General features: G+C 36.5%; 1 protein-coding gene across 1 annotated transcript; it reads left to right on the top strand.

Moving 5' to 3' along the window:
* Positions 1-557: 557 nt before the first annotated feature.
* On the top strand, positions 558-11815 carry LOC107104798 (CTD small phosphatase-like protein; the record flags this gene model as incomplete). The annotated part of the gene is made up of 5 exons (XM_015404892.1): positions 558-668; positions 7284-7340; positions 9320-9412; positions 9501-9686; positions 10640-11815. Coding segments are annotated over 5 exons (573 nt in total), but the record flags the coding sequence as incomplete, so codon positions are not given.

The raw sequence follows: 11815 nt of genomic DNA, 5'->3' as shown, positions 1-11815 counted from the left end.
CAAACACATAAACAGGAAAAAACTAGGGTTAAAACAAAAAGGCAGCTCTCCCTACCAAAACAGTCTGCACAGCTTCACATGGCAGCAAATTAACAGCACATTCAGTCCTACACACATCGACAGAGGTGTATGGCATACAAATGGTCCAGAGGCCCTGACGTGCAGCTTCACAGGCCTTAAATAGTGTGCAGGTGATCGCCGAATGGACTGAGACCCAGGAAGCAGCGCCCATTCTTAGAGGCAGAGCCTAAAACAGAGCAAGGTGCAAAAACAAAATGACATCCATCTAGGGGATGCAACAATTGTTTTGAACAAATCTAAATCACTGGTCACTTTCTTTGTCTTAGTTGAAATTTTTAAAGTTTATGCCAGTTGTTGTATAAAATTGAACCCGGGCTGAAAGTGTAAAGTTACAAATAGTATTTTAACTGTGAATAAAACTGCCTTAAAATGTTCTCCCTAACTGACCTATAAATCCTTGTTTATATCATCAGACAGTTTGTTCTATGCTTAACCACTAAATATGGTGAACATAACAATTAAACCTGTCTGTGTTTTCTCTGCAGCCTCCAGCCAAGTTCCTCCTGCCTGAGGTCAGCATAGATGATTATGGCAAGAACTGTGTGGTGATCGACCTGGATGAAACCCTTGTACACAGCTCTTTTAAGGTATACTACACCCTCCATTGCTCCTTTATGCTAACGGAATATTTTATTCCTCAAAGAAAGATATAAACAATACTTAAAACTTACGAGAGGTAAGTTAAAAAAACCATCTACTATATGTAGTATGTCTGGTATTGTATCAACAAAAAATACAACCAATTGTTTTGATAGTTGTAAGACAGTGTGAATTGAATATGTCAATATATATTTATCAACTTCAAATGCATCAAAAAACACTTTTTTATTTACATATTAATTAATTTTTTTTCATCGTGGACAATAAAAAATTCATTTCAGTTGTCACTCTCCCAATATTTTTAGTAATATAACATTTAAAAACCAACAGGCTTAAATTGGAAGGCTTTTGCTCAGGTGGGAGTCAACAGAAAAACTGAGTGGAAGTCTTGTTGCCTTCCAATTTAAGCCTATTTGTGGTTGCCATGACCTAGATGACTAAGAATTTACACAGGCAATATAACAGTGAAGTTCGTTCAACCTATGGGTATATTTTAAAGATGAGCTAACTATTATTTCCAAGATCGATGGCATCTGAACAACGAATCAAAGTATGAGACATAGACAATGCTGAAGACAAATTTTGTTCCAAACTAGTCATATTCTGACCTGCTGTATAAAAGACAAAATAATGTGCGCTACAACCAGCCCAGACTAGCTTCTATCTTTAGAGGGTGGCTGGACTCAAAGGTGTATTAACACTAAACACTAATGCAGCAAATGGAGTAAGTGATTTATATGTTCCCCCCTGCTTAAAGTGCTTTCAGGAGCGAATCGACGGTCGGAGATGCCAAGGCGCAAAGTGGAACAGCTATAGGAGCAGTGAATCTGCGGATAATTCAAACATCTGAACTATTCTGTCAATTTGCATTGATTTAACTGGTCATGGACTGAATGTAGTTGCGACTTTGGTTAATTAAGTGCAGCAGAGATTAAGCTTTTTTCAGGCAAAAACTTACCACTGGTTGATATGATCCCTTGCTTCACTAAAGCAGCTCCCAATGCTGGGTCCCGAAAGGAAGTACTGCTGTAAGCAAACATCCAGGTGTATTTCATGAGGCAGTTGGCTAGACTACCGATAAGATCTGGTGGACCCAATGATGCTGGTGCTTAAGTCATAAAATCATGTAGTGGTTAGCCAAGGTTAAAGGGTTGTTTTAATAAGAGATAGAGAGGAAATGTGAGGCAACCAGTGGCAGACAAACCACACAGCTTTAGAGACAAGCTTTAGAGCTTTAGAGACAAACAAAAGCTCTCTCTCTCATCTAGTGCTAGGTGAAAGTATAGCGTCTCTAATTGTCTGCATTAAGGTGGAGATATAATAGCAGGACTGTGTGTACCTTGCGCGAGCCCATAGAAACGCATTGCACCTTTTTGGTTGACGCAGATTTAGGCGCAGTACTCGCGAAAACCACAAAGGGGCAGGGTTCAAAATAACAAGCAGAAACTCAGAAAAAGTGAAAAGGTGTGTTTAAGGCAGCTACACAGAAATAAATGGTAGAATAAAATGATAGGTTTACCTGCTGCACACAGAGAAAGCTGACGATAGGGAAAGCAGCCTGCCTATAAAGCCCATGCGGATCTCTTTCTAAATAACAGATATGAAAAAAATGTGTTTTATTATCCACTGTTGGTAGTTGTTTTAAACTTCAGTTATGCTGCCGGTGATTGTTTCTATTGGCTAATAAACTTACAAATTGCTGTCACAGTAACAACATGGCATTTACCAAAACTTTGCCACTTAAACCTTCTGGACCATTTGAGATCAGTACAGGCCAACTTCTTCAAACCAAGCTTTAAATGGAGTGGGTTAAGGTGGTTCAGCCACCTCTGAGCTATAGTAAATTTTCATAATCTTCTTTATTATTTCTTTGTTTTGCACAGGTGTCTGTATTCAAAAATGGCTTATAGGGCATCACATTCTCACTCCCAACTCTTTCAATACTGATGCTTGGTCAAACCCCCTGCACGTTGCATATTGACACGACTGGGTACCCCTCTCTTCATTTATTGAAATGCACTGTAAATGACAGGTTGCGAACATTGCATCACCTGACCGACACATGACCAGTGATTTAATTTTAGCTCCAACTCTAGCATTCGTAGCTGTAGGAGTGTATGATGACATGTATACAAGTGTTTCATTAGGTTTAGGGGTTGGTGTGAGCCTGTCATGTACACTGCATGTCAATAAATGAATAGAGGGGCTCCCCTGTCACATCAGTATCTGATCCACAGGGGATGTGAGTGAGACTTTTTAGCATCGGGTACAAAAGTATATTTATAGTACATCATAAATTTGAACTTTGTTTTTTTCTATGCAAGGGGTTGGCAACCCGTGCCTCCAGAGCCTCCCGAGTGCAGCTCTTTAATGCCTCCCTTTCAGCTCCCTGGAGCTTTTTTTAAAATGTAATAAAATGGAAAAATATGGATTTTTTTGTTTTTGTTTTAATATGTTGTTTCGTGTGCATGAGGTCAAACAAGTATTCATTATGTTTCTAATGCTGTAAATATTTGTATAATAAATACATTTAAACAATACATTTTAACATTTCTGTCAATGAAGATTTGCGTCATAGCCTGCAACACATGTTTCAACACGGTGTGTTGCCAGGCAGATGGCTGTTGTAAACAAAACGGCTGATGTGTCGGGTCATGAATCCCAAAGGGAAAAAAAGCAGGATAGGTGATGAGAACAGAGGATTCTAAGAAGAATGGACAGAATCATTGGCCTTCATTACCAATGCGGAAGGATTGCCTGCATGTTTGCTTTGTAAAAAGAAGTTGTCAAGAAATAAAAACAGTAATTTTGAAAGGAATTTCCAGTGAACACATGATAAATATGCAGCCAACCACCAAATTGAGAGTGAGAGAAAAGTGAATGCAATACTTCTTAATAAATCACAGCAAAGCAAAGATAGTGCTGATATTCCACTACTGCTGCTAGTTTTGTTGCAAGCATGAAAAACCATTCACAGATCAAAAAGGTAGCTCTCTTATGCAGGTATGTTAAATTTCTTCCACCCCCCCCCCCCCAAATCCTCAAAATAAAAACAACACCAAAAATTTGATTTCTTTATTGTGTTTCTATAATTTCATCAATGCAACAAAATCTAATACATTAATATTGCACTGGAATTTAAACTTAAAGCACCGACAGTAGTCACATGATGTGACATTTGCCTCTGGATAAATTTAATCTTTTTATGCTAAATTCTTATAAGCCCACATAGTCTTTTTTTATAGTGTGCTAATACACTTAGAGCCTGTGTTGCCATACAAGGCTTATATTAGGCTCCTGACAGATTTGTTTTTTCGGCTCAATATGACTATTTTAACAGTTTAGGTTGCCGATCCCTGCTTTACGCCTTGAACGGAGGACAAGATTATCACATGATATATAGACAAATATACAGTAGATACTAGACAGTTAGGCACAGATCCTTCATGAATACTATAGCGTTTCTTTTTGCTTATATCAAAAGAAAGTAGCGCACGTGTTTAGCTTTCATACACAGGCTGTACATTATTTACATTTAAGGTTTCATTTCAACCAATTAAAGAGGTTGTTTTTTAATGCTCCCTTATGTTTTAATGGCACTTAGTGTTTTACACCTGGTGACCCATTTCCTCATCACTCTTCATCAGTCAGAGCTTTTCTTATTATTTCTGACTTCTACCAAAAAAAATCACTTAAATTAAAATCCATTGATTCATAAGCAACTAAAATGCCAAAGTAAAGATTCTTGTTGGATTTACAGCCAGAAGTGAAAAGCAATACATTTCTGTTCAAGTGGAGAGGCTTTTCATGAGACTAGAAGCTGAATTCCACATTTGCTGTGAAATGTCAAAGAAAACTATGCGCACACACCCATGGTGATCACAAGCCACAAACACATGTGCTTTTTCAGACATAAGGGTGTGTCCTTTACAGTGTACTGTTGCATTGAACGGCTGTGGCACGAATTTCCCAGAAATCCAGGATTAGTTTGTATAAAATGTTTTCATTTTTGTCAAAGCGGGTCTCATTCTCATACTCTTAAACGCTCCATCCATGGAGAATTAGATTGCTTTAGAGATTATACAATTTTTGCTAGATGCAGGCAGTTCAGGATGGACATTAGCTGATTGTTGGAAAAGAAGGACGATAAAAACAACACTTTTGCAGGGTTTACAGTTCCGTTCAGAGCCCTGCAGGATTTCCTTCAGGTTTCCTGTTCAGATGTAATAGTGATTTGAATAATGTGTGTTTTTTTCTAAGGCACCAGAATTGAACAATAAGTGCAGGAAAAAGAAAAACGACACAGGGACGCAAATGATGCACAGATGGACATAGACTAAAAAAGCAGCATTATGTAACACGTTGCATATTCTGGTTTATCCTGCATGTTATGGATGAGGGGATAATTCCCAGGCTCGTTCTGGGATTAGGAGACACTGTGTGCTAGACATGCCAAAACAGCAAAAAGGATTATTTACATCATAACAAATTACGTTTATTCCACTGATTTGAACATGTGAGTACATGGAATCCAGATCTAAGGATCAGCTTAACTAATGCATCTGTGATCTGTGGCAATAGTTGGTCGCTTTTAAGAGGTCATAAAAAAAAATATAAAAATCCTGTTTTAATATGTTTCACTGCAGAGCCTAACATTTGATTGATTAGTAAATATGTTCCATTTGTATTAAGTACCTCAGTATGAAAAATGAATAATTTCATATTTTTTATATAGTATATAGTGCCTTACACAAGTATTTACAGTAAGTATTCATTTCACATAATAGTTTATCTAATGATCTGTCAGACTGGATGGAAACAGCAAATCTTCTCCAGTCTTGTCACAAGTTCTTCAATGTATTTAGGTCTGGACTCTCTAAATCAAATTTAGCTAATTTTGTTAAAGTCCCCTACAATATTTTTTTAACAAAACATTGGGGCAGATAAAAGCTGTCAACAATGTTCATATTTTTTTCCAAACATTTATTCCCTCAAATAAAATATATTCGTCTTCTATGTAAAAAAACAAAAACAAAAAGAACCTCCCAACCTAAACTCTCCCATGTTGAGATATTTAGGAATTCTTCTTTCTTAGAGTTACTTAATCCAGACCTACTCTCGTTATTACACACTTCACCCCTTCCCTTTTATCTTCCTTTTACTTTCGAGCATCTCACAGCCTCTTATCCATGAGCAGCTGTTATATGTGCAGTCTTCCGATGAAGGAGCAATTCAGCAGAAGAGCAATAACCGAAGGAGTAGAGAGAAATCTGCTTTTCTGATCCCCACCCCGCCCTACCATGTTTGCCCTTTACTAGGTTGTAACTAAAAAAAAACAAAAACACATAAAGCATAGTTTTCATGGTAGAAAGCACACTAGGTCTAGATTCTCTTATAGCTCATTTCTAGGTTGTGTTTTAAACAACTTATCAATTGCTTTGTAAACCCTACATAACAGATTTAGGGGGACATTTAAGTATTAAATTGAAACAGTTCTAAAAATGTTGATCAATTAAAGAAATCACTTACCTAATACCTAGGAACTTTAATTTATGAGGTTTGTGAAAACTAAAGGCATGCTGATCACTTTTAAAGCAAACACCCCCTCTGCTGGATGGCATTTAACTTCAAACTGGACCTTTATTTTGCCTTAAAGCCATAGGCCTTACAAATACATTTAGTATTTTAGGCTAGCTTTTATGTTTAACTAGGCTGCTATAATGATGCTAATAAAGAGGCCCACGATAAAGATATATATGTATATATATTTTTAATAGATCTGCAAAATCAAAACTAAGCTTTTTCTTTGCTTGCATTTTTTTTTTTCAGTTGCATTCTGCCTTCTGAAAACTTTGGTGGATTACATTCATGCCAGAGTGTCATGATAGAACTTTCAGCATCCCAGAATTTACAGTGACGTAATTCACTTTTATCATAGACTCCACCAGGAAAACTTCAACAACTCCAATGCATTTAAGAAGTTAATCATATCAGGATGAACTTACATTATTTGTATTTAAAGGGTTCATTACTATCTAAAGTTACTGTTTATTAATCTGCCATTTTCTTCTGGACAGCAAATAGGTGACAGCTAGAGCACTTAGTCCCCTGATAGCATGCATAATCAGATTTTTTATCTGTCACCTCTTTCTCTTTTTCCCTCTTACCAAAATTACTGTGCCTCCTACCTAATCATTTCATCCTTGTCTTTACATCCTCCTCTCATCTTCCACCCACGCCCCCTCTGGTATCTGTCTTTCTCTGCCTACTGCACCTTCTTCTTTTCCTGCTCCCGCTTTTTAAAATGACGTAGAGAAAATAGCAACTCTCCTGTTCGCCTTCACATCTGTCATCTTCTTCGGCTCCCAAGTTCCTCTCCAGAGTACTGGTTTTTATTTAACACTTATAGAGCGCTGGAGCAAAGGGAGCCACATGATGACTAGAATCATCTCTTGCCTGAGGCACTTTTGCAGGACTCTTTTATTTATTTTTTTCTCTATAAAACATGATATAGGAGTATAGCTGGGTTATCTTTTTGTGTGTGTAAAAAAGAAAAATACAAGATTTTGTGATCATCTTGTTCTTTTTATGTCTTCCTGCAGCCCATCAGTAATGCAGATTTTATCGTCCCAGTAGAGATCGACGGCACTGTTCATCAGGTAATGCCGCTGAGATGTTAAGGACTTTCTTTTGTAGGCATGAATATGTTAACTCTGTGCTGTCTGCTTTCATTTATTAGGTTTTTTACCCTGGGAGACTTCAATCAGTTTTATTTATTTTTTTCTGTATTTGTCATTATCTGTTATTTCACATCTACTGTGCTTAATGTAAAATCATTCTAAACCTCTTAGTAGACTTTGCTTGTTTCAACGTCAGATGTCCCAAAACTTGTTGAAGACACTATTGGTCATGCAGAATTTTTTTCACCATGAATATGATTTCACACTTTCGACAGACTTCAGAGGAAGGAGAACGTTTCAAGACTGTAGCTATAACCTGGTTCAAGTAATCCAGGATAGGCTTTGTGGGTCTACTTCAGCCTATCCTTGACTACTTGCGCTTGGGAGCAGCAACTAACCCACAAAGACCTCCTGAGCAGAACAGCAGAGACCCCAAATATGGATACAAGATGTTTTTCATGCAGTTAAAATATGTGATTTCATAATCCCACTCTGTGTTGTGATGCAACAGGTTTCTTGTGAAAATCAATCACAAGCTGAAATACACTTGGGTTTCAAACAGTTTTGCCTCACTTAAAACAAATTTCAGACTAGTCAGTGTCGTTTACATTGCAATAAAACAGGACAAGGATATTGTTAAATATGAAATCAATCTACAATAGCAGAAATTGCAAAATTAATTTATTCAAATGAAGTTTCATTTGTAAAAGATTGTTAAATGTTATGCTTAATAAAAGTTATTTACACATTACCATCTTTAGCAAATTGTTTAGCCTCTAATTCTGTTTAAAAGTTTTTATTAGAATTTAACTCGATCTTGGATAAATAAATGAGAAGTACTAAAGAACTTTTATAAACTTGCGGTTTAGAAAGCTTACATTTTAGACTGCCGCATTTGTATCCAGCTTTAATTTGTTTAGCAAAAAAGCTGAAGGAAAACTTGTTAGTGTGATGATCTTACTAATTCTAAGGCAGTCATTAACAAAGAACATTTTAGCTGTGAATGTTAGTGAAAAGGCTAAAATACAACCTTATTTGGATATACTGTGAAACATTTTACTAGTTACTGTAAAGCTATAGTGAAGGATATTCTTTTCCCAGGTGGATCATCAAAATAAGTGGTCCTCCTAATTGTCAATCATTCTGGTGATATGTTTAGTTAAGGCCGTCTTACGTGCTTTTCACCATTTTCACTTACTGGTGGTGAGCTTGACATAGTGGAAAAAATTGCAAATCTTCTTTTGGAAAGTAAGCTTGTATGAGCGATGCAAACAGCAACTTTTAAACAGAGCATGCACAAGGAGAAATACTGTATGTTATTGCACACGTTTAATAGGCGTTCCCTCTTACAGTAGGTACAGAGTTGTGCATGGGCATTTGTTTTTCTAAAGTTTAGAGGGCGGGTCTTTTTGAAAATTCGCAAAAATCCTCCACTATAGGGGTAAAAATTTAACAAATTTTACCATATATTTGGCTTTTAAATATTAACTTCAATTATTGATTTCTTTAGTTGCTTTCAGTTACATCATACTCAGAAATTTAAGAACATTTCAAATAAAACATATCCAACATCTTTGATCAGTTTTGTAGCAGAATTGTCTGTAAGTGTAATCATGTAAATGCAGGTGCTAGTGATGAAACCCATTCTTATGACAAAAAAATCAAAAAAGAAAGACTGCTTTAGCTTTTCTCTTGAACCGGTTTAACAAAGGCTTCAACTTACCCCCCTGGATTAACCTGATTGGTCAAAGGAAGTCAGTGAAAGGTATTCACATAAAGATTTTTTCATACTGCCGGTTATCTTTGTTATTAAAAAAAATAAAATAAATATGAATAGACATTTGAGTTGCAGAATTAATGGCAGTTTCTTTTTAATGATGCAAATGAAAAAAAGACTCACAAAAATGTCTTCTATTTAAAATGAAGGAGTAAGATTTCTTTCCAAATATTGTATTCAGGTATATGTGTTGAAGAGACCCCATGTTGATGAATTCCTCCAGAAGATGGGGGAGCTGTTTGAATGTGTTCTCTTCACAGCCAGCTTGGCCAAGGTTGGTTTTTATGATACTTCCACACAAGCTACAGTCATTTTTGTTTTCATGCCACATTGATCATTTCTCTCGTTCTGGGTCTGTTCAGTACGCTGATCCTGTGGCAGACCTGCTGGACAAGTGGGGGGTGTTTCGCAGTCGGCTCTTCAGGGAATCTTGTGTTTTCCACAGAGGAAATTACGTCAAAGACCTCAGCCGGCTGGGTCGAGAGCTCCAAAAAGTCATCATCATAGACAACTCGCCTGCCTCGTACATCTTCCACCCTGAGAATGCAGTTAGTCATTATTTCACCCTTTTTATGGAAGCCTTCATTTACCTTAGAGTCCAACATACAGGGAAGCAAAGACATTATCTGGGGGTAAAGGACAAAAATCCATCCAATTTATTTATTTTCTTTCCATCTCAACCCTGTTTAGGGTTGGGGAAGGAATAACACCAAGGAGTGTATTTTGGGGTACACCTCATACATATAATCATCCATGGTAGATCCAAAACAGATGTTAGAATGCTTAAGGGCATTTTAAATGCATTTAGACTTAGACTTAGACAAACTTTCTTGTCATTTTGTATACATAAAGACAGTGAATGAGCTGCAGCTCAGCAATGAAAAAGAACAATAAAGTGCAGCAGTGATCAAATGTGCACAGTGTGGGAGAGACGGTGCAAAAAGGCATTGATGTGGAAGATTCCGAGCAGTGCAAAAATAAATGAATGGGTATGGTTCAAAATGCACTAGAAGACATTTGTGTTGGCTTAGTTTGGCTTTGCACCTTAGAGAAAAATAGGAATATCAAAAGTAGTATTTATGCACAGGTATAGCATAAAAACAGAACCTTAGCATGGATTTGAACTTACTGCACTAATATCTGTCAACCTCTATTGTCTACCTAAAGCATTCTGATTCAAATAAAGAGTGTATAAACTTGTGTTAGAAATAAAATAAGTTACTTATTAAGTTGAAGTAGTGTAAGTGAAATTAGAATGTAGACATTGACAGTTTTTTCATCTGCATATTTAAGCCAGAACCCTGTTTCTCAATTTTTAGACTTCTGTGCTTCATGGAGAACTCGCTGCAGCTCTTTCAGCCTTTGATATATTTCTGCCTATCAATTATTTACGCAAAACTCACACCGGCTTCTCACACATCATGCAAGACCTCAGAAACTGTTCTTAGCTTGGTCCCTTTGCTCACTCTAAAATCAAAGCTAGTCTTTTCTCTCTCTTCAGGTCCCAGTGCAGTCCTGGTTTGATGACATGACAGACACAGAGCTGCTGGATCTGATCCCTTTGTTTGAGGGTCTCAGTAAAGAGGAGGACGTTTACAGCCCTTTACAGACCTTGAGGAACAGGTAGCAGAAAAGAAAGTGCTTCTTCAGGGGGAAGCTTCACCTCTCTGCCACGGTCCTTCAGCCCCGCTCCCTTTTTCCTATCAGGAGGGCAGCCAGTCTGAGCATTCAAGGCAAACTGCTTTGAATTTTAAGAAAAATCATTTCAATGACTGTGGATTCTTTCCATCTGTTGTCTCCTGGATTCATTCGACAGGACTCATGCTGATAAAATATTATTATTATTACTGTATGTACATAGTAAATGTTTCTATGAGTAAGATACACACAAAATAACTTTTCTATCAGAGAGAGGCAGTTTTACTATTCTATCAAGAGTCTATCAAGTAATATTTTAGTTACCAAAAAATAAAATCTAAGTCATGTTTTATTTTTTTTTTTCAAGATCGTATGAGCTTTACTTTCTTTGTGTTGTGTGTTTAGTTTCAACAACTGTGATTTTAACTTGTCTTACAGAATGAAGTGCCTTCATTACTGTGCTGATTTTAGTTCACTTTTTTAAAAGGTTAATTAAAGGACGGTGGGTAGGGGGGGTTGAATTGGAAGTATTTTAAATTTGTAAATTTAAAAATGTATGTTGCAAACAAGCTTTTGTAAAATGAAAAAAGTCTGATATTTATCAAAACTACCCTGTTTTGTTTTTTTCCTTAGCATTAAATTGATAAATTCGCCAAAGACATTTGCAATTTAATGTGGTCTCTGTCTCATCAGCAGTAAAGCTCTGACCCACATCAAAACAAAAGTCCTGGTTTGTTTAACAACAAAAAATAAAAAGAACAGGTTTGTGATCACTGCTAGATGTTAACTTCCTGATGAATCTTAGAAATGAAAGAAGTTTGCTTAATCACTTTAAATTAATGAGGTTTAAGATTTTATCAGGATATGAGTATTGGGTTTATTGTGAAGAAATGCTGTTATAACTGTACTGTACAACATGATTAAAGTTGCAAGTTTGCACACTGTCGAGTGTTATCACGTTTTTACAAAACTCCTGCATTTTTTGCAAAGCATCCATTAAGAATAAGTAATTTTTATGCATATGTATATATTAGGATTT

Source organism: Cyprinodon variegatus, unplaced genomic scaffold, assembly GCF_000732505.1.
Source record: "Cyprinodon variegatus isolate N-32 unplaced genomic scaffold, C_variegatus-1.0 Scaffold1889, whole genome shotgun sequence".
In the NCBI taxonomy this organism is placed as follows: domain Eukaryota; kingdom Metazoa; phylum Chordata; class Actinopteri; order Cyprinodontiformes; family Cyprinodontidae; genus Cyprinodon; species Cyprinodon variegatus.
This window is presented reverse-complemented; position numbering and strand designations above follow the sequence as displayed.